General features: G+C 47.9%; 2 protein-coding genes across 3 annotated transcripts in view; both read left to right on the top strand.

Moving 5' to 3' along the window:
- Positions 1–14,312, top strand: part of Kdm3b (KDM3B lysine (K)-specific demethylase 3B) — a 62,363-nt gene extending 48,051 nt beyond the window's left edge. Inside the window, exons 16-24 of the mRNA NM_001081256.1 lie at positions 2,281–2,547; positions 3,356–3,527; positions 3,881–3,971; positions 4,110–4,240; positions 5,071–5,190; positions 6,366–6,505; positions 8,253–8,429; positions 9,159–9,293; positions 12,532–14,312. Coding sequence (NP_001074725.1) covers positions 2,281–2,547; positions 3,356–3,527; positions 3,881–3,971; positions 4,110–4,240; positions 5,071–5,190; positions 6,366–6,505; positions 8,253–8,429; positions 9,159–9,293; positions 12,532–12,612 — 1,314 coding nt within the window. The 3' untranslated portion in view covers positions 12,613–14,312. The remainder of the gene's footprint in view (positions 1–2,280; positions 2,548–3,355; positions 3,528–3,880; positions 3,972–4,109; positions 4,241–5,070; positions 5,191–6,365; positions 6,506–8,252; positions 8,430–9,158; positions 9,294–12,531) is intronic.
- Positions 14,313–15,530: 1,218 nt separating this feature from the next.
- On the top strand, positions 15,531–22,405 carry Reep2 (receptor accessory protein 2). 2 transcript variants are annotated; one of them, NM_144865.2, is made up of 8 exons: positions 15,531–15,729; positions 17,396–17,468; positions 17,799–17,875; positions 20,194–20,314; positions 20,517–20,630; positions 20,887–21,034; positions 21,131–21,261; positions 21,343–22,405. In NM_144865.2, the coding sequence occupies exons 1-8, from the start codon at positions 15,698–15,700 to the stop codon at positions 21,409–21,411; spliced, it is 765 nt and encodes a 254-aa protein (NP_659114.2). In that variant the 5' UTR covers positions 15,531–15,697; the 3' UTR covers positions 21,412–22,405. The 2 variants fall into 2 exon arrangements, with proteins under 2 accessions (NP_659114.2, NP_001191843.1); NM_001204914.1 differs by having other exon boundaries at positions 20,893–21,034.
- Positions 22,406–22,674: the final 269 nt, after the last annotated feature.

The following is a 22,674-nucleotide window of genomic DNA, read 5'->3' on the forward strand; positions in this document are numbered from 1 at the left end:
ACGTGGTCAAGCTAACAAAATCTCTTTTAACATTAGTTTCTTGGAATGTTTGAGATCATTTTAAGTTGTAAGCCTTGGGTACCATTTTTTGAAGTCAGTAAAATTGAGGCTCAGTGTGATGGTCTAAGTTCAATCTTCAGGGCCCTCAGTGGAAGAGGAGAACTCACCTACTCCTGAGATTGTTGTCTTACCTCCATGTGATACCATAGGAGAGCACCCATTCCTGCAGACACGGCATGTGACACTCCTCCCTCCCTCCCCTGCTACACACATTTTTTTGTTTGTTTGTTTTTGGTTTTGGTTTTTTTAAGAAGGTCAGTAAGAATTGAAACATTCCTTTTTTTGGTCTTCGGCAGATCCATTTGACTTTCTTGCAAACTCTAGATTTTTGTAAGCTGAGCAGTGCATTCAGTGTGCTCTGTTGGATTCAAGTCTTTAAAACAACCAGGGCAGTTCCAGTCTTTCCAGTCTTCTACCTGTGCTCGCTCTCTCTCTCTCTCTCTCTCTCTCTCTCTCTCTCTCTCTCTCTCTCTCTCTCTCTCTCTGTGTGTGTCTGTGTGTGTGTGTGTATGTGTGTCTGTGTTCTCCCCTTCTCAATGGTTCTGTATCATTTGATTGCTCAGCCCAAAATTGGAATCCTTTGGAACTCTCCTCCTACATTTCATACATAGTTTGTCAGCAAGTTCTTCTGTTTCCTCCTTAGATCTACTCATGATCATCAGGTACAACTCTTTTGTAAAATGAACCAGCATCCTCTTTTTTTTTTTTTTTTTTTTTTTTTTTTGGTTTTTCGAGACAGGGTTTCTCTGTACAGCCCTGGCTGTCCTGGAACTCACTTTGTAGACCAGGCTGGCCTCGAACTCAGAGATCCGCCTGTTTGCTGGCACTTGTTACAATCTGCTCTGCTGCTCTGTTTCTCTTGCCTGCACTAAAGGCGTCTTGCTTACTAGTACTCGTTCATAGGAACCGTTTTAGTAAGCATGATGTAATGTGTGAGTTCTCAGAGTACAAAAGTTTCATAGGAACCGTTTTAGTAAGCATGATGTAATTTGTGAGTTCTCAGAGTACAAAAGTTAACGATGGTAGAAACAGGCGCGCAGGGCTAGACAGATGGCTCAGTGGTTAAGAGCACTGGCTGCAGAGGACCTGGTTGACTTCCTGGTGCCCACATGGCAGCTCCCGAGCTCTGTGACCTCGGTCTTAGGGGACCTGAGGCCCTCAGGCGTGCATGTGGTGCACACCATGCAGGCAAAGCACACGCTTTAAGAAAAAGAAGTCGAGGTGTCTCTCGGGTTTTCCTTTCTCTGTGTGCAGATCACCATTCATTACGTGTGGGAGTGATGCAGGTGTCACAGGGTGGGAAGCAAGTTCAGGCGGTAGACTTGGCAGCAAGTGACTTTTTACCTGCTGAGCTGTCTAACTGACCCTGCATTATTTCTTGGGTGTCATTTCAGAAACGTTAAATGTATATAGTTTTCTCCTGTTTACACAGTTGGCTCTACTGTTCATTTTTCTACTTTTCAGTGTATTTATCTTGTAGAACATAAGTATGTTTTTTTTTTTTTTTTTTTTTTTTTTTCCCATTTTTTATTAGGTATTTAGCTCATTTACATTTCCAATGCTATACCAAAAGTCCCCCTTACCCACCCACCCCCACTCCCCTACCCACCCACTCCCCCCCTTTGGCCCTGGCGTCCCCCTGTACCGGGGCACACAAAGTCTGCGTGTCCAATGGGCCTCTCTTTCCAGTGATGGCCGACTAGGCCATCTTTTGATACATATGCAGCTAGAGTCAAGAGCTCAGGGGTACTGGTTAGTTCATAATGTTGTTCCACCTATAGGGTTGAAGATCCCTTTAGCTCCTTGGGTACTTTCTCTAGCTATAAGTATGTTTTTTATTATATTTATGGTTAATGGGTGCAGTCTGAAACCATAGGTGGTTTAAATGTATACTATAGAGGTTGTTTCTTTTTAGATAAGAACATGTTATACCCCATTTACTTTCCTGAAGTTTCTTTTTTAGAACATTATGTGAGTATATGTTTTTGTCTGTTAAGTCAGGGTCTCACTCTGTACTTTCATAAATAAATGTAAGAAAATACAAAAGGTTGAGGACTTTATGATAGTAAAAATTAGTAATTTTTTGTCTTTCTGCAATTGCAGGAAGCATTTTTTATCAGATTTAATCAGGTAGATTAGAACTGGATACGTAACTCTGAGACGGTTCTGTTTAAGTTCTTGTGGGCTTGAGCCAAGCTTACCTAGGGTTTGTCTGTGAAGGTAGCGAAGAGCAAAGCCAGCCTACCCGACTTCCTCGACCACATCATCGCCTCAGTGGTAGAAAACAAGAAAACCTCAGATCCCTCAAAGCGGTCCTGCAACCTGACCGACACCCAGAAGGAGGTGAAGGAGATGGCGATGGGGCTGAATGTGCTCGACCCCCACACGTCTCACTCCTGGCTCTGCGACGGGCGCCTTCTGTGTCTCCATGACCCCAGCAACAAAAATAACTGGAAGATCTTCCGAGAGTGTTGGAAACAAGGCCAGGTAAGCAAAACTAAGGTGTTTTGTTTTGTTCTTAGCCTACTGTTTGCCTGGAAGTCACTGCTGCTGAGATAGCTCCAGGCCTACCTGGAAGACCATTTGCCAGGAGGATGTACTTAGTAAATTTATGGGAGATGTCATTGCTGTTTCAACTTGACTTTGTTCTTTAAAATCAAAGAGCTCCCTGAGAACACTTTGGGCTTTTTCATGCTGAGCAGGGCTTTGTATTTGTGGTTAAAATGCACAGGGTGATTCTTGTGGGTTGAGCTGCTGCTGGTGACACCTTTGGAGGAGAATCAACCCCTGAGTGTAGGGCTGGCTAGGACGAGGGTCTGAGCTGGAGTAACAGGGTTCTGGGGACGTGTCTGAGTCTCTGTGGATATGACAGTGTGGCGCTGCTCCATGATCTTTATATAGCAGGTGCCTGAGGAAGGAGGAGCTTAGCTTAGCGAGTTTCCTCATTTGCATTTGTATTGTGAAGAAATATTCTCAGCAGCCAGCTATGTCTCCTCACCTCAAAATACTGGTAGATACCAACTTAATTTTTCCATCCCAGTGCTTAGGAGGCAGAGGCAGGCAGATCTCTGGGAGTTCAAGGCCAGCCAGGTCTACAAAGCAAGTCTAAGATAGCTAGGGCTCTATTACACAGACAAAAAAAAAAAATGTAGTGGTGTCCTCCAGAGTGAGAACACAGTATAAGAGCAGAGTAGAGGCCGAGTCCATTCTCCGTAGCCAGAGATGATGACCTGGGAATTCTCATGGAGCACAGCATGTGTAGATGGTTCTCATTGGGTTGCTTTTGTTTTCACAGCCAGTGCTAGTTTCAGGGGTGCATAAAAAGCTCAAGTCTGAACTCTGGAAGCCGGAAGCCTTCAGCCAGGAGTTTGGAGACCAGGACGTGGACTTGGTGAACTGCAGGAATTGTGCTATCATTTCCGATGTTAAAGTTCGAGATTTCTGGGATGGCTTTGAGATCATATGCAGTAAGTAACTTGGTTATCTGGTTAAATAGAGACAGTGTAGTCCTGCACCTGAAATAACAGCCCATCCCCCATGGAGGGAGGAGCCTTCTGTTTCGACCCCAGCTGAACAGAGCTGCATGGCAGTCCTGTCATCCCAGAGCAGGCCTGCTGCGCTTCATGGAAGACTTAGGTTGTATGGAACTCTGTTGCTCTAAGGAAAGGAGCAAGAACCTGCGAAATGGAGCAGTAACAGCGTGGGTGGAGAAAGCAAGGCTCACCTCACCTGGCCCATTATGAAATGAGAGGTTGCATCTCTCAACACCGGTCCCTAGATTAGTCAGGAGAGGTTTATGAGAATGCTGTCTGTATTCTAGAGAGACTACGGTCAGAAGATGGGCAGCCAATGGTGCTCAAACTCAAAGACTGGCCCCCTGGGGAAGATTTCCGGGACATGATGCCTACAAGGTGAGTGGTTTCAGATAGTACCGTCCTCACGGGCTTGTGCTGGGTGGAATCCAGCAGAGCCCAGGCACAGAGACCTGAGCTCTAGCTCTTGTTTTCCTCCCTGCAGCAAACTGAGTCATCTTTCTTGCCCTTTCTTAGGTTTGAAGATCTGATGGAGAATCTTCCTCTTCCAGAATATACCAAACGAGATGGCAGGCTCAATCTGGCTTCTAGGCTACCCAGCTACTTTGTAAGGCCTGATCTGGGCCCCAAGATGTACAACGCCTATGGTATGAGGGAGAGGACAGAGTTGCCCTTCGGGGGGGACTGCTGTCCTCGTTTTATATGGAGAGATGATTGGGGGCAGGTGACAGGTGCTGAAAAAAAATCATACTCGTGTTCCTTTGTCAGTACTGACTTGTGATACATTCATAAGCTTGTGTATCTATTAGAAACAGTTTGTTCTTAAAAATTCTACTCAAGCAGACATATTCTTAGTTTTATACTTTAGTTTTGCTAAGACTAAAGAATACCAGTCCTAACACTCGGGAGGCAGGAGTTCTGAGTTCAAGGCCAGCCTGGTCTACAGAGTGAGTTCCAGGACAGCCGGGGATACACAGAGAAACCCTGACTCAAACAACAACAACAACAACAAAAGAATACTAAATACCTTGCTACTAATAGACTTGTGCTCTGTTAAGTTAAAAAATGACCTAAAATACTGTGAAAGTTGAGTTCTGTTTGATTGTCCCTAATCCTGTATATTTTGAATTTGAAGAAAGGGACTCTTTTCAAGAAGCAGCTTGGTGAATGCTGATGATCTGTGGAGAGGCTAGGAATTAGTCCTGAACTGCACAAGCGAAAAAGGAGAATGCTGTAGCTTATTTCCCTCTCACCTCCCCGGCCTCCTCCTTTTCTGTGTGCCCACATCCCTGTCGTGCTAGGGATTTAGCCAGGGCCTGAGCACCAAGCACTGCCACGGAGCTGACTTCTTGATAAGACACGCGCCTCCCTCTCTCAGGGTACTTACTTCAGGACATCCTGGAGCAGATTTGCAGGGTTGTCATGGGTCCTTTGGAATACCTCCCCTTTATCGTTCATGTTTCCCTCTCAACTTTAGGTTTGATAACAGCAGAAGACAGAAGAGTTGGTACAACAAATCTTCATTTAGATGTGTCAGACGCTGTTAATGTGATGGTGTATGTTGGGATCCCTGTCGGGGAGGGTGCTCACGATGAAGGTATGCTTGCCAGAAAAATTGCTGTAGTGTGGCTAGCTTTAAGAAGTATAGTAACTGGCTGTCTCTTCCCAGTCCACTGAGACACAGTGACTTCTTTTCCTTCCTTCCTCTTTATATCCCACTAGTGGGTTTTCTTTACTCCCTTTCCAGCTTCATGTAGCGGCACCTGGTGGAGATTGTTAGACAAAGGGACTGACGTCCTAGCAGAGTGCTGCTTATAAATCTTGACTCGATCCTTGCCCTGGGATGTTCTCTTTTCCTACCAACTATCCAGCCTGGTAGAGAGTGGGCAGGAAGGGCTGTGGCCACGGCATAATGGTTATGTCTTACTTGGATTCTGTTCCCAGCACCTACAGAAAGAGGCTTACAGCCTCCTGTAGTTCCAGCTGTAAGGAATGGGATGCCCTTTGGCCTCACACAGGCCAGGCACCAGCATGCATGTGGAACACATGAGCTCACACAGATACATACACATAATCAAATATAAGTATTTCTTTAAAAAAATAAGAAAGGACTTGACTAGTTAACTGTAACAGCTACAGAGGGACAAGTGGCAGAGCCAGGTCATCTGCACAGAGACCAGACACAAAGTTCAGTTGGTAAAGCATTTGTCAAGCAAGCAGGAAAACCTAAGTAGCCAGGGGTGCTCCTGCACACATTTAGTTCCAACACTCAGAGGCAGAGACAGGTGGATCTCTGAGAGTTTAGGGCCAGCCTGGCCTACTGAGAGAGTTCCAGACCAGCCAGGGCTACATGGTAAGACCCTATTGATTCTTTCCTTCTACCATGTGGGTCCCTGGGACCCAACTGAGGTCATCAAACATGGCAGCAAGAGCCTTTACCTGCTGAGCCATCTCACCATCCCCAATATGAGTTTTTATTTAAAGAATAAATAAGCAAACAGGGTCTCTCTGTATAACAGGCTGGGCTCAAATTCCACAGAGATTTGCCTGTCTCTCCTCAGGTGCTGGGTTTGAAAGTATGTCCCACTGTACCTAGAATGTTTTGATTCTTGATAATTTATGATCTTACTAGACAGAGGAGAATGTAGGCCAAACTTTTTTTAATCAGTTTTTTTAGGTTTTTTTTGTTTTTTTTTTTTGTTTTGTTTTGTTTTTTTGCCTAGAGATATTAGTCAGACTGGTTACTTGACATCAACACTTTGTTCTTTTCAGAAGTACTCAAAACTATTGATGAGGGAGATGCTGATGAGGTGACCAAGCAGAGGATTCATGATGGCAAAGAGAAGCCAGGAGCTTTATGGCACATTTATGCAGCGAAGGATGCAGAGAAGATCCGAGAGCTGCTCCGGAAGGTGTGCCTCCGGCTGGGCTGGGCTGGGCTGGGCTGGGCTGGGCTGGGCTGGGCTGGGCACCCACCATGGTCTTTGGTATGAAGTCTGTTACTAGTAAAGATCTATTCACACAGGGCATGGTAGTGCACACCTATGACTGTAGCACATGACAGCTTGCTTGTGTCAGGAAGATCATAGAGGCCAACCTGGGCTGCATAGAGAAACCCTAGCTCCAAAAAAAAAAAAAAAGTAAGAGCGTGAGGCTAGAGCATCAAGAGTATTGTTTGTTTGCTCTTGCAAAGGACCCAGCTTTAGTTCCAACATCCATGATGTGAATGTTCATGGCCATTTGTAAATTTTCTGAACTCTGGGCACAAATGCGGTACATGAGCTTACATTATACATGCAAGCAAAACATTTTGCACATAAAATAGTGTTTTTTAAGAAAAACATTTAAACACACACACACAAGGGCTGGAGAGATGGCTCAGCAGTTAAGAGCATTGGCTTTTCTTCCAGAGGTCCTGAGTTCAATCCCTAGCAACTATATGGTGGCTCACAGTCATCTGTAATGGAATTCCATGCCCTCTTCTGGTATGCAGCAGTATATGCAAATTGACCACTCATGATAAAGCACATAATAAATTTCCAGTGAGTCTAGTAGTGCAAGCCTTTAATCCCAGCACTTGGGAGGCAGAGGCAGGTGGATCTTAGAATTAGAGGCCCTTTGTTCTACAGAGCAAGATCCAGGACAGCCAAGACTACAATACATGAATCAAACAAGAGCAAGGTTTGTAGTTAAAAGTTGTGGAGTGCTTATCTAGCCTGTATACAGCTCTGGTTCTGTCTGCAGCACTGTGGGGAGGGAGAAGAAAGGCCTGAGTGGCCAAGAAGCCTCTTTCCAAAATGCCCAAGGGGCCTGCGCTCACACATGTTCGACACAATAAGGAAAATATTCATATTCTTTGTGTGTTTAAAGGATAATATATTCCATGACCCTAGTAGGTATCCTATATCTATTTTTTCTATACATGCATACTGGTAATAAATTTTAACATAATGAGGTACAGTAAGAGAACAACAATAGTACTACAACATACCAAACATACAAACAAAAAGTTAGCATTTGTTTGGGTTTTGTTTAGCTTTGGTTTTTTGGAATGGGGTTTCTCTGTGTAGCCCTGGCTGTCCTAGAACTCACTCTGTAGAGCAGGCTGGCCTCCAACTCAGAGAATCACCTACTTCTACCTCTCAAGTTCTGGGAAAAAGGCATATTTCCTACCAGTCCCCAGCTATGTGTAGCCCAGGCTGACCTCAAACTTGTGATCCTACCACCACCTCCTTCATCAGCCCTCCAACCCCAGTACCTTCTCACAGAGAACGTGGCTCTCACAGAGAACGTGGCTCACAGAGCTTTTGATTTGCCATCATGCTTTTGTCCTTTTGAGCCAGCATTACATAAAGGGTACTTGAAACTTTGGTACCTGTCCTAACTGGAACAGCTATTAGGTGACTAAATGCCAAGGCCTGAAAGACAGCTGTCCTAGATAAGGATGACACATGTCTAGTATAAAGTGGAGCTGGACAGTGAGTCTGCCACACTACCAGAAGAGTACCACACAATTTTAAAGTGTTGACTTCTTTCTGGACTTCTCTATGTGGTGTGTTTAGAGCACAATAGCCTATGTGTAAATGAAACTGTAGACACTGGGTACAGAAGGACTACTCTCTTAATTCTTCCATTTTTGGATCGTGATCATGATTTCAGGTTGGAGAAGAGCAAGGCCAAGAGAATCCTCCAGATCATGACCCAATTCATGACCAAAGTTGGTATCTGGACCAGATCCTCCGAAAGCGACTCTTTGAAGAGTATGGTGTGCAAGGCTGGGCCATTGTGCAGTTCCTGGGTGACGCTGTCTTCATCCCTGCTGGAGCCCCGCACCAGGTGGGCTGTGCCGGCAAGACTGGCTCCAGAGCTCCATGAGCTTGGATGGTTCCTTTTTCTCTCTAGTTTAGCTATAAATAGCGGGATCTAAAATCAGCTTTCCTGAGACCAGGCAAGCCTCAAATTCATAGATATCAGACTGTTTCTGCCTTGTTAATACTGAGAATAAAGCTGTGTGCGTGTGTGGTAGGTTAAAGGGCAGTTTACAGTAGTTGGGTGATCTCCTTCCACCATTGGATTCTGTGTATCAAACTCAGGCTACCAGGTTTGGTGGCAAGCACATATACCTGCCAAGCCATCTCCATTTTACCAGACTCCCCCACCTCCACCCCAACCCCTTTTTAAAGATTTTTATTAATTATGTATACAGCATTTTGCCTGCGTGTATGCCTGTATGCCAGAAGAGGGCAGCAGATCTCATGATAGATGGATATGAGCTACCAAAAGGTTGCTGGGGATTGAAGCCAGAACCTCTGGAAAAACATCTAGTATTCTTAATCTCTGAGCCATCTCTCCAGACCCTCTAGCCCTTGTTTTTAAATATATACTCATGTTTTGTAGTATTAACAGAACACAGTGGCATGTGCTATAGTTAGGAGGATTGCTCAAAGCCAGTATGGGAGACATAACACGTCTCACAAAAAAGGGGGGTGGGGGAGAAAGAAAAGAAGGAAGAAGGAAAAAAGAGATTGTGTTTGTTTTACTCTGGTCTACATTTCCTCATCCCAGGTTCACAATCTGTACAGTTGCATAAAGGTCGCAGAAGATTTTGTATCTCCAGAGCACGTGAAGCACTGTTTCCGCCTGACTCAGGAATTCAGGCATCTCTCCAACACTCACACCAATCATGAGGATAAGCTACAGGTAAGCAATGTCTCCTTCGTCTAGCTCACAGTGCAAATCACAGTCTCCTCATAGATGTTTTCTGGTAGAGAAAGGACTCCGGGAAACTGTCTGGCATCTAAAGGCTTCCTCTCAGGAAGAGATACCTAACCATTTCGATTGTGGGGGGTTTTAAGTTTGGTGTGTTGCTTTGGTTTTGAAACAAATACTTTTGAAAAAAAGTAGCCCAGGCTGACTTTGAACTCCTAACCCTCCTATTTCCAGCTCTTCTGCTCATCTAATTGACACATATAACTCAGCCGAAGCAGGGCAAGTATCACAAGTTCCAGGCCAGCCTGGGCTACTTGAGTGTTGTTTATGTGTAAGGGTCTACTATGTCCAATATAATCCCATTTCTAGTGTTGATAACTGACTAGGCTTACATCCCTGCTCAGGGGACAACACTAACACCGTAGGAGGTTTTATTTGGGAAGGAGGATGCCTGTTCCTTTGAACTATTTTTTAACAGTTCTGAGACCCAAATATGCAGCTGTGCACTCGGTAGACAGACACGCTCCTATGGAACTGTATCAGACTGAATTCAAGACAGGTTCTTGCTAAGCTATCCAGACTGGCCTCGCACTTTCGTAATCCTCCTACTTCAAGTTGAGTAGCCTGGACTAGTGAAGCCTGTGCTGGCAGGCCTAGCTTAGTCACAAAGTTTTTTTTTTTCAATTGGATCTGAGATTTATTAATAGACATCATTGGTAGGATAAAGGTTTCCCTCATTCATTACAGTGGAAGGCTCTCCACGTGGCAGCCCTGCCCTTGTCTGAGGAACAGAGCTGGAAAAAGGTTTGGCCTTACAGCCTTTGGGGGGGGGGCGCTTCTCAGCTACCACTTCCTCAGGTTCATCTGCATTAAACTTGGTGAAGCCACACTTTGACAAGGGTATCTTCTGGTGGTCAGGAAACTTGAACTTGAGCCAGACAGTGGTGGTGCCCTGCCTTTAATCCCAGCACTGAGGAGGCAGAGGCAGGAGAATTTGAGTTCAAGGACAGCCAGGCAGCCAGGACTATACAGAGAAACCCTGTCGAAAGAAAGAAAGAAAGAGAGAAAGAGAGAAAGAGAGAAAAAGAAAGAAGGAAAGAAAGAGAGAGAGAGGGAGGGAGGGAGGGAAGGAAAGGGAAGGAAGAGAGAGAGAGAGAGAGAAAGAAAGAAAGAAAGAAAGAAAGAAAGAAAGAAAGAAAGAAAGAAAGAAAGAAAGAAAGAGAGAAACTTGAGCTTGTCCCTGTATAGGGCCTCAGGCAACATGTTCCTTAGTCTGCAGATTGGTGCAGAGAGATATTTTTATACAAAGTATAATCATATTAATATAGAAGCAATATAAATGTATTTATCATCCCCACCTCTTTCAGGTCTCAACTGTAGCCTGTCGTTTTATTCTTTTTGTAAATTATTTATTTTTATTTCATGTATATTGGTGTTCTGCCTGCTTGTATTTGTGTATGAGGGTGCCAATATCCCTTGGAACTGGAGTTATAGACAGTTGTGAGCTGTCGGGTGGATGATGGGAATTGAACCCAGGTCCTTTGGAAAAGGAGCCAGTGCTCTTAACCACTGAACCAACTCTTCATCCCTTTTACTTCCTTTTATTTTATAGTGTCTGGGGCTTCAGAGATGGCTTAGGGGCTAAGAACACATGCTAGCGAGGGGTGGTAGTGGTGGTGCACACATTTAATCCTAGCACTTGGGAGGCAGAGGCAGGCAGATCTGTGAGTTTGAGGCCAGCCTGGCATATAGAGAAACCCTGTCTCAAAAAATAACAACAGCAAACCAACATGCTGTTGTCATAAAGAAGCTGGGTTTGGTTACCAGGGTTACAACTGCCTGTTAACTCCAGTTCCAGGAGATTTGATGCCCTCCCCTGGCCTCTGCATGCACTGGCTCATGTATGGTAGACATGCAGACATACAATACAATAAAATGTACATAAATTTAATTCTAAAATGATATGATAGCAGCATCAGCATCACCTCTGCTGATGCTCCAGGTCCCACTGGTCACTTGCTCTTTTCTGTAAGGACTTCACCATCTGACATGCTGTACTATTTGACTTGTCTGTTGCTACCCATGTTAAAGTAAGCTTTAAATGAGCTTTGTCTCATTGGCAACTTTCCCTAGCACAAATCTGATGGTACTCAGTGTGGTTTTGTTAATAGAAAAGGATGAGTCGAGGTATAAGGTATCTTGTACACCCTCACAAAGCCTCCAGTGTTTGTGAAGCAAAGTGTCATGTGTATGCACACACATGCACATCCAGTCTACAGCAGCAGCATTATGACAGCACCAGTGTCCTCCTTTTTCTTTCCCTCCTTAGAAAACAGTCTTCTGGTTAGTCCTTTTAAAAGGTGTCTTTAGCCGGGCGTGGTGGTGCACACCTTTAATCTCAGAGGCAGAGGCAGTCAGATTTCTGAGTTCGAGGACAGCCAGGGCTACACAGAAAAACCCTGTCTCGAAAAAAAAAAAGGAAAGAAAAAAAAGGTGTCTTTAGCCTGTCACCGTATTTTAATAACTTCTTCCAATATCACATGTAAAATATGTTTCTTTTAGATAAATTAGAAAAAACACATAGGCTCTGGACCTGGTGGCACATTCTTGTAATCCCACTACTTGAGAAACTAAATCAGAAGGCTCATAGTTTAGAGGCCAGCCTTGGCTAAGTAGTAAGTAATCAGAAGGCTCATAGTTTAGAGGCCAGCCTTGGCTAAGTAGTAAGACCCCATTTTTCAAAGGGGAGGAAGAGCTGGCAAGATGGCTCTACTCCCTGGAACCACAAGGTGGAAGGAGAGAACCAGCTTTCACACAGTAGGGAGAAAGCCCACCACTCAGCCACCCGCTCCCACTGATTATTGCTGTGAGGTCTTGGTCTGTTCCAGGTTGGTATCAGCCATTGGGATTATAGACAAGTGCTGCCATGCCCAGCTTCAGTTTGCTCGAACTTGATTCTTTCAGGGTCTCATCTGTAAACAAGATTCACGATAAAATGTAGTTCATAGGATCATGGCAAAGATGAACTAATCCTCCACCTGATACCGTAGTTACACACTGCTGAGCACCTACTGAGCACGGTGGCCGTGTAGCCTTCTCTGTGTGTAGCCTTCACATCGTGCAGGACTGAGTTCACTGTGGAGGTGGTTTAGGAAGCACGGTCGCTGTAGGACTTAGCCGTGCGGCTGTGAGCTGCTGCCGGGAACTGACAGTGCTGATTGTTCTCCAGGTGAAGAACATCATATACCACGCAGTGAAAGACGCTGTCGGCACTCTCAAGGCCCACGAATCCAAGCTCGCAAGGTCCTAAAACCTGGGGTACTTCAGCTCTCCTGTCAAGCAGGCCTTTCACAACACTTACCAGGGAACGGCAGGGTTCTCTGCAGGAGCAGAGGCCCTTCCCCAAGCCAGTGTGGTCAGTATTACAAACTCCAGCCGCTCTTTCTGTGCTGCCTCAACACTGAAGGGTGACACAAGCAAGTCGCACTGTTGACACACAGTGTCAGACTCAAGCCGAGGGTGCCACATTCCCATCCAGTGGCCTTTTGGGAATCCAGGTTGCTTGAACATTGCTGGGCTCTCCTGCACATTCTCCTGGTTTGAGACCATGGAAACCAGGAATGTGGGCACACCTTCCTTTCCTGTTCCTCTTGTGCCTGGCTAACTAGGGATGTGTTTGGAGGCAGAGGAAGTCATAACTGGCAACATAAGGTGATGACTTACTGTGCCTGGTGAGAGCCTGGCAGTGTCTCCACACGTGACCTCTGACCTGGCCCATCCTAGGAGATGGGGGTGCAGCCCTTCCCGTACTCTCCATGAACACCGGAGTCTTCAGGACCCAGGGAGAGCCCACTGCTTTTCCCAGGAGGCTCCAGGATTAGGAAACGTGTATTTAGTGAAAAATAGGTTTGTAGTGAAATAGTTACTATTTCATGAAAGTAGATATTTTTAGAACTTTTGAAATAACAGTTGTTTTCCTGGACTATGAGGAAAGGCACATTACAGTTAGTCTTCCTTTCGATAAAACTCTTTGAAAAGAAATATGATTTTTAGAAATCAGCTGCCCCTTATAGCACAAAATCAGCCAAAGCGTGATTTAAAAGAATTGGCTTTTTATTAGGAGTTTTTTAGTTTCTCCGCGTCCTTCTCAGTCTTATCTTGAGGGAGCAGTCATCTGAGAAAGAACTGCATCATGTCTGAGCTTCGGAGTGTTCCCTGCACGTGAACTGCTGACCCCAGGAGCTGTGTCACCAATTACCAGCGTTCCCTTGGGACTCCTCATGTGTGTCCAAACGGGGTGGAAAGTTTGATCTCCAATATAAAGAAGTTTTGCTTTTGTTTTTTGGAGTTTTGTCTAGAATATTTTCAGCAAAGCTTTCCAACTCAGTGGAGTTTTTATTAAGGATTTACTTGGAAATGATAGAATTCATTGGCCCATAGGTGCATTGGGAAATGTGTCTCTTTCCAGGTGTACTACCCTGCAGCCTTGTTTATATGTTCACAGTTACTTTCTTTTTTTTTTTTTTTTAAATAAAAGTCATTTATTGTAGAATACTTTTAATTTCACTTTCTGTATTTTAATTTTATTGAAGGGCTGATTGGGATTTCCATGTTCTTATTAAAAAATCTAACAAATCTCTTTGGAGTAGACAAAATTCTTTCTCTACCAACCTTTCTAAAGTCAAGAAAGTCTCTCACATTGGGTGTGAGAGATGGAGTTGATTTCAGGGTTTCCTACTGCCCTGCCTGCATCTGGTCATTGCACTTTGCTGTTTGAATTGTGCTTAGTTGGGAGGAAGACAGACAGTGGGGATGGAGCCATGTGAGCTGGGAAGTGGAGAGAGGGTTCCCAGTTTGTGCTCATTGAACAGAATGGAGTACGTGCAATCCTGCTAGGAGCCGTGCAATCCTGCTAGGAGCCGGATGAGAGACGCCTGCCCTGACGTGCAGCCTGGACAGAGCTGCAGGCCAGGCTGTGAGGCTGCAGTCGCCTGCCTGCCTTAACCTGTGTGGCCCTAGGTTATCTTAGAAATGATGCACAGACCCAATCAGGTTGTGTTTATTAAGCAAAATTAAAGTGTTCTTGCTGGGTAAGGACAGCCTACATTCTGATTTAAAGAGGCCTTTGGGGAAGGAAATTCTAAAGAAAAGCAGGAGGGGTCACAGAGGCCTGCTTCTCCAAAATGTTTGAAAACACCTTCCAAAGCTTTTGCACCTGGAAACATAATTACCAGGGTGGAAATAGACCATTTGTGGTTTTCAAGGATGCTAGGTTTGAATACCATCATAACGCTTTGAAATACAGAGTTGTGAGCGTGTCCTTTCAGCCTGGTGGGACAGGTTAACAGTGTGGTCATCATAAAGACCCGGGATGCAGCAGCTCTAAAGTGGGACAGAGAAGGAGGACAGTGGAGGAGGGATGCTTTGGAATGTGGCTGCTTTGGTGAAAACGGGAGGCAGGCTAGCCTACATTCTGGATATAAATGTCTTCAGAATTAGGACATTCACTACCAGTGGTACTTGCTGCGAGTGGAACCGAGGTCTCTGGACTTTACACTGACTTGAGACCCACTCCTCTCTCCTATCCACCCCCCACACACACATACACACACACCCATATTAAATTAAACTTCACATCTCCCTAAACTACACACACAATTTACCACCAAAAGTCAGGTCAAAACATTCTGTTAAATTGGGACTTAGCAGTTCTTGATGAGGACTGGAGTGGACAGGTGCAGCCGAGCCAGGTGGAAGTCCTTAAGGAGCCTATAACAGGGAGGAGAATTTGACAGTGTTTGGAGGATGTAGCCTATTAAACACGTATGGCTTAGTGGTTTTGTAGCCATCAGCATAGTAGTGAAACCAATAAACCCCATCTTCAGGATGAGGATAATTATAACGTCTACCTTACAGGGTAGTTGTGAGGATTCAATGAAACACGCGAAGCTCTAAGCACAGGCTCACAGTTAAGCAAAGCAGCCCTTACTCCTCGTGGGATATTTAACCTTCAACCTGATGTGGGCAGGGCGGGAGGTGGGCCGAAGCTGCTGTCAAAGGATGGAACCAAAAGGGAACCCCGCCAGGACTCTGGGCACCGACTTGAAGCTCGAGGAAAGTGAACAGGCGATTTAGAGGAAAGCTGGGCACAGAGGGTGAAGGCGCATGCCCAGGCACAGCAGGTGCTGGGGGGGCGCGCCGACACCGCGGCCTCCCCTTTAAGAGGCGCCACCGCCCACGGACCGCCGCTGCGGCAGGGACCTCCCCTTTAACGGCGGCAACTCCACGCTCCGCTGACCCCAAAGCCGCTGCCGCTGCTAACAGCGGCTCCTGCTGCCTCAGCCGCCGGCCTCGGGCAGCTGCATCCATACCCCGGGCTGGGTCCCCGCCCCGCCATGGTGTCCTGGATCATCTCTCGCCTGGTGGTGTGAGTGCAGAGGCTGCGGCGGGGCTCGCCCGGGTTGGGGATGAGGGGGCCGGTGGTGGAGGGCGCGGTATTCAAGCCTGGGATGATTTATCCCAGGGTCCCTAAGTGGTGTCCCCAGACACAGAGATGTGGGACTGGAAGGGGAGCATGGCAGGCCTGGTTTCCCAGGGACCTCGCCCATATTATTTTTAAAACCCGTTTATTCTTAATTGTCTTGCTCCTGCGCCCTCCCCCATCCTAGACGCTGAGCAGCTACTGATTTATAAGGGGAGGCGGGCACATCCCCTCCCCCACCAAGCAGATCTAGGCTGGAGGAGCATACAAGACCCTCCTTTCCCTCCAGGAAGAGATTAAAAGGGGACTATGACGGGGGGGCTCGTCATTCCGGAGCTCAGATCCATGGCTCATCCCCTGGGGCCTCCCCAAAGCTCTCAAGGCCTTCCTCCTGGTTCTGACTTGTGATAGGATGAGGACACCTGTCCTAAGGCATCCGGGAAGCAGGGCTGGGTATGGAAGCCGAGTTGCTGGGAAGACAAAAGTGGGGAGGTAACTGGATGGATGCATATCTGCCTAGGATTGCGGAAAGCCACTGGGAGAACATTTGGTGGCCTTGATTCCAGGCACATTGTAACAGTCACATTGTGGAGCTGTGGCCCTGGCACCTCCCCCAGATACAGGAACAAATACCTCCCTCCCACAAACACACACAAGCCTAGATTTGGCCTTGTGAATTCTGCCCCGCTGCTATCCAGCATCGGCACAGGAAATGAGTGCCCTACCTTAGCAAAGCATCACCCACACTTGAAGGTGCTGGCTTCCGAGGCAACCATTCCTCTACTTTAGGGCTCTGCCCCTGAGCCTCCGTCAGGACTGGCATCCCAGGAGCCCCACCCTTCTTCCCATGCTTGTGTCCTGGTTTCCTCTCCAGCCACTGGGGTTTCCTCTTCCCACCCCCTACAGGCCTTATCTCTCCATGTAGCCTTCAAGGGTGGCTACTTTTCTGGCCTGGGCAAACTCCCTACAGGATACATGACTCTCTTTCTCCCTCACTTGTGCCCTTCCTGTAATCTGTAGAGGGATGCTCAGATAAGGTCTGAAGCCCAGGTCTTCAGTACCTGGCCCTGGGCCACGCTGATATTGGGGTTATAAGCCTTTTGTGCCCCTCCCGCACCTGTGCCCTCTAGTCCCAGGACCACAATAGTTCTGACTGCCAGGTTGGGTGCCCTGTTCGGTGATGTTAGGGTCCCTTGGGGACCTGGCCCTACCCAGCCTGTCTGTGAGACAAGGAGGGGGAGGGTATGAACAGATGGGTAAAATAGGCATTAGGCCAAGAAGGATGACATTTCCATAGCAGTGACCAGCCCCTCAGCTCTCATGACACGGCTGTGGATAGCCAAGGCTCCTGACCGGAGGGACCACTGGAGCCTCCGGCCTCTGCGTCTTCCATATAAAGAATGAACAGTGGACAGGGAGAGGGTCCCACCCAGACTGGCTGAGGCCCTGCCCCCACACGTGTGTAGCTCCAAAGGCTTTGATTTTATAGTCCTTGACCAGAGTTCCTCAGACAACTGATGCTCTGGAGATCCATCCCTCTGCTCCTTAGCGCCCAGGGGTTGGTGCACAGCTGGGAAGAAGACTGGCCCAGTAACCATGCCTGCTTCCCTAGGCTCATCTTTGGCACCCTGTACCCAGCCTATTCTTCCTACAAGGCCGTGAAGACCAAAAACGTGAAGGAATACGTGAGTGCATGACTGTACCCTGTGTAATGTGTGTGTGTGTGTGTGTGTGTATGTAAAACAGATGGGAGTAGAGTGTGGCTTTATGCCACACTACCCAACAGGACCCTGGGTAAAAGAGGATGTTCCCTGTGCCCATGCAGGCTTGGTATGATTGGCAAGTGTGAGGCCTTGGGTATCTCTCCCAGAACGTCTAACCTGGGGCAGACAGTGCGATGGGGTTCTGTTTTCCTCAACTTAGCCCCGTTATGAGGAGCTGACAGATCGGGGACTTGGGGTGTTTACAGCTTCTCAGCCCTAAGCCCCGGTTAATGCTGCCCTTTTGTCCCTCAGGTAAAATGGATGATGTATTGGATAGTCTTCGCCTTCTTCACCACAGCTGAGACACTTACAGATATAATACTGTCCTGGTGAGGTCCAGTCGTGTCCCCATCGTCCCCCACCCCCACCCCCCCCACACACATCTCAGGACCCAGATCTCTCCCTTTCTCTAGCCAGACAGATTAGGCAGATTTGGACCCAGGCTAGATTCATGATGACTCCCAACATACAGCGGCTCTTCGCACCTTCAGCACAAGAACAGACATAGCAACGGGGCGTGGTGGCCCACGCCTCTAATCCCAGCACCTGGGAGGCAGAGGCAGGCGGATCTACGGATCTACGTAGCAAGTCCCAGAACAGCTAGGGCTATCCTACTTCAAACCAACCAACCAACCTGCCACATTTCTTTCTGGTGACAGCCACAGTGCCCCAGGGGAACTGAGTGGTTGTGCATCTGCTTTGCTCTCAAGTCCTTCTGTGACGTTGGACAGATCACCAGTCCCTAAACCTTGTCTCCCCCATCTGTGGAACAAACATGCAGTTCAGTTGTGGTGACACTGAATGCTTGCATTCCCAAGGTACTGCAGGCACAAATAGGCCTAAAGTATGCAAGCGTCACTGGGACGGGGACTATGTTTGAATCTGCTCAGAAATGTTTACTGGGTGAGAAATACCTCTTGAAGAGTGAAGTATATTGGAATTTGAATCACCCATAATTTCTGCCCTAGGGACGATAAGGCAGGAGTATCGTTGCAGTTTTGAGGCCAGCCTGGGCTACATAATCTTAGGGCAGGGAGCAGCAAGGTAGTTAGTTCATCAACAAAGCTCTCGCTGTATCAGCTCAAAGCCTGCTGACCTGAGTTTGACACCTGAAAGCTGTGTAAGAATAGGAGGGAATCGGCTCCAGATACTGTCTTTTCTTTTTTTAAAAGAAGTATTTTTTCTTTTCACTGTAGCTGTCTTCAGACACACCAGAAGAGGGCATTCAGACCCCATTACAGATGGTTGTGAGCCACCATGTGGTTGCTGGGAATTGAACTCAGGACCTCTGGAAGAACAGTCAGTGCTCTTAACCGATGAGCTATCTCTCCAGCCCCAATACTGTTTTTTCTGACTCCCACGGATGCACTGTGGCACACACTCACAAACACACACATGCGCATATATGCACACACATATCATATACATGATTAAGGTTTTAAAAAAAAAGGCAGTAGCTTACTGGCCACAGCCATGCACCTTCCTGAGGCTTCTTGCTTTGTTTGGATTCAGGAAAGCATAATTTCTTTTTCTTCTCTCCTCTTCCTCCTCCTCATCTTCCTCTTCCCCCTCCTCATCTTCCTCTTCCCCCTCCTCTTCCTCCTCCTCCTCTTCTTCTTCTTCTTCCCCTCCCCCCTTCTCTCTTTCTCTTTTTCCCAGATAGAGTTCACTATGCATCCCTGGCTGGGTTGACATGGAACCTATTATGTACCCCACGTTGACCTTAAAATAGCAATCATCCTCTTGCTTCAGCCTCCCTAATACTAGGATTACAGGTGTACACTTCACCACAACTCAATTTCTTCTTTAAAAAAAAAAACAAACAAACAAACAAAAACCCTTGCTGGACGTGGTGGCACACACCTTTAGTCCCAGCACTCAGGAGGCAGAGGCAGGCAGATTTCTGAGTTCCAGGACAGCCAGGGCTATACAGAGAAAGCCTGTCTCAGAAAAAAACAACAACAAAACAAAACAAAACAAAACAAAAACCAAACCAAACAAACAAACAAAAACCCTTGCTTTCTGTTCACGGATGTTTTGCCTGTCTATTTGCCTCCCCGCACCTGCTGTGTGTCTGGTGCCAGGAGAAGCTCTCGGGATATCCAGGAGTTGGAGTTACAGACAATCATGAGCTGTCATGTGGGTGCTGGGAACTGAACCCAGGTCCTCTGCAAAAGCCAACAGTGCTCTTAACCACTGAGCCATCTCTTTTCCGAACATGCATCTCTTAATACTTAGGGCTTCTCCAACATTTTGGGTTCTCTTTCTCTTTCTCCACCGTGTGACATCTTGTGAGTCACATGCCTGTCCCCCACACTGGCTGAAATGTCATGTGCTCCCATGCCTTTGCTTTGGGGTCTGTTTTAAGATATGGTAGGCTAGAGTGGGCACAAATTTGTGATCAATCTCCCATACTGGGATTATAGGCATGTACCCCAAATGGGTTCTCTTCTTGCCTTCCGCATGAGTCAGTTTTGTGTTCCCAACACTCCCCAAAGCCCACCCCCACACCCCTCCTCCTGGAAACCAGGTGGCCTCAGACCACTTAAGAGGTGGGAGCTGTCCAGGGTCCCTGCTGTAAATCTAGTATATCCCTTGTCTCATGTCTGACAAGCCATGAGCATACCTCTGTCTGTCTGCCCAACAGGTTCCCCTTCTACTTTGAGCTCAAGATTGCCTTTGTGATATGGCTGTTGTCCCCTTACACCAAGGGCTCCAGTGTCCTCTACCGCAAGTTCGTGCACCCAACACTGTCCAACAAGGAAAAGGTTTGCCCCTTCCTTCAGCTCTTCCTAGCCTGGCCCAGCAAAGACATTCCCACGCCTCCAGCCACAGATATTTCCTATGGGTGGCCAGAGCCTGCAGTAACCTGGCAGAGCCTAGCTCCTGGGGGTAGGCATTGTCTTTGCACAGTTGTGAGCACTGGTAACTTGCCTGCAGCCTCACCTCTCAGGTCTCTCATCCCCCTAGGAGATCGACGAATACATCACACAAGCTCGAGACAAGAGCTATGAGACGATGATGAGGGTGGGCAAGAGGGGCCTGAACCTGGCTGCCAATGCTGCAGTCACAGCTGCTGCCAAGGTGAGATGAGGATGGGCCCAGACTCCCGGGGCCCCCACCTCGGTCATCTCATGTCCTGTCCAGGCCCCTTAGCATCCACCCTATCTTTAGGCCTAGGAGACTTTGGGCTGTGTGGCTCCAGGCTCCAGCCCTGTGTCTCCGACTGTCTAGTCAGTTTCCTCATCTGACCAGAGGGAAAATATCTCAACACCATGGTAACCTCTGTCTCCACCCCGCCCCTTCCTCCCGCTCTCTTGGTGCGTGGTGGTGACCCTAGGGCCAGGGGGTGCTGTCGGAAAAGCTGCGGAGCTTCAGCATGCAGGACCTGACTCTCATTCGAGATGAGGATGCGTTACCGCTGCAGGGGCCAGATGGCCGCCTCCAACCCGGCCCCGTGGGTCTCCTGGACACTATTGAGGACTTAGGTACTAGCACGCCCTGAGCTGTGGGAAGGAGGCCAGAGCTAAAAAGACCAGAGAGACCCCTGGGCCCTTATTCTCTTTCCCTCCCCGTGAAACCAGGAGATGAGCCTGCCCTAAGTCTAAGGTCTAGCACAAGCCAGCCAGATCCCCGGACAGAGACCTCAGAAGATGACCTGGGAGACAAGGCACCCAAGAGGACCAAACCTATCAAAAAAGTACCCAGAGCTGAGGTGAGAATACAGGCCGTGGCCTGGGGAGATGGGGAAGATACAATGGGAACAAGCTGAACCCCACCATAACTCTCTACATAGCCGCCGGCTTCCAAGACACTGAAGACCCGGCCCAAGAAGAAGAGTTCTGGAGGGGGCGACTCAGCATGAGAGGCTCGGCTCCCCGCACCCCTCCATCTCTAGGACAAGCACGGAGAAGAGCTGCAGCCCTGGCCCCTCCAACAGTGAGCCACTAGCCCCAAGTGTTTCAGACCCGCAAACCCCCCAGGTGGCTGTCCCCAGCACCCCCTTCCCATGAACATGCCTCCGGAGGGGGCTTGGCAAAGAGGAGGTTGAGGACAGAGGTGATGACTAAGCCCTTGAGGAGGTGGAGGCTCCGTGGCCAGCCAGCGCTGCTCTTTTTGCTGCTCCAGTCCCACGCTGCCCATCCAGTGCCTTGCTGACCATGGCCGTCCCCTCTCAGAGGCCTAACCTGCTTCCCCCACCCCCAGGGAGGGGACCTTGAGAAAGGGAAGAAACTGGGCAGGCCTGGGAGGAGGGTGTTCCTCAGGCGCAGCTATGCATGGAGACAAGGGCTTTGAATAAGCAGCACGGCCAGGCCAGCATTGCAGCTGGTAGGGCTGTGTATTCTACCAAAAGAGAGGTGAGATGCTAAGGGTGTGCGTGTTAGGGAGGTTGGGTGAGAGGGGTCACCTCCTCCCTACATCAGCTCTGGTCTTTCTTCCTCTTTATCCACCCCTGCTGGTCTCTGAACCTCAGAACTCAAGCCCTTGACAGAACGAGGCTCCCAGGGACTCCTCCCTACCCTTCCATCCTTGATCCCTTTTACACATTCATGCCCACGTAAGCTGGACTCCTCTGCTCCTAGGCTCCATCACAGAGGGCCTGCCAAGATGGCTCCTTTCCTCTCCTGTAAAGGGGATGCATCCCACCTTGCCATGGGGTCCCCTTCCTGTGCCAAGCAAACCCTGGTCAGAACTAACCTGGACCCCACCCCTGGCGCTGGTCCTGCCAGCCTCAATGGGGCCAAGTGGTACCTGTGCAGGGAAGGAGATGCAGGAGCTGGGAGGCTCCCAACTCCACGGTGCCCACACTGGACCTTGGCACTGGATGAGCCAATAAACGAAACTCTGACACCTCCTTTATTGTGATCTCTGCGTTGTTCTGGACCCACCAAGCCAGTAAGTGGGAGGGACCTCACCAGGAAGCAGAACCTAGCTATGAAGGGCACAGAAAAGGGCCAGCTGGAACCCAGGAGAGTTGATCCATCTGGGAAGAGTAGTTTAAGGGTCCTTACCTCCATACTTTGTTTTACACCCCAGAATCATGTCCCAAGACCTCAGTAGATCCTTTAGTAGCTCATGGAAATTGCCAGGTGTAAACTTTAGAGATGGGATCCCAGTGAGGGGGATA

Source organism: Mus musculus, chromosome 18 (assembly GCF_000001635.26).
Source record: "Mus musculus strain C57BL/6J chromosome 18, GRCm38.p6 C57BL/6J".
Lineage (NCBI taxonomy): Eukaryota > Metazoa > Chordata > Mammalia > Rodentia > Muridae > Mus > Mus musculus.

What these genes read in the sequence shown, in the direction of transcription:
- Reep2 (NM_144865.2), top strand. Translation starts at nt 15,698, where the DNA reads ATGGTGTCCTGGATCATCTCTCGCCTGGTGGT. An exon ending in ATCATCTCTCGCCTGGTGGT is followed by an intron (nt 15,730 to 17,395) that starts GTGAGTGCAGAG and finishes CTGCTTCCCTAG; the next exon opens with GCTCATCTTTGGCACCCTGT. An exon ending in ACAGATATAATACTGTCCTG is followed by an intron (nt 17,876 to 20,193) that starts GTGAGGTCCAGT and finishes TCTGCCCAACAG; the next exon opens with GTTCCCCTTCTACTTTGAGC.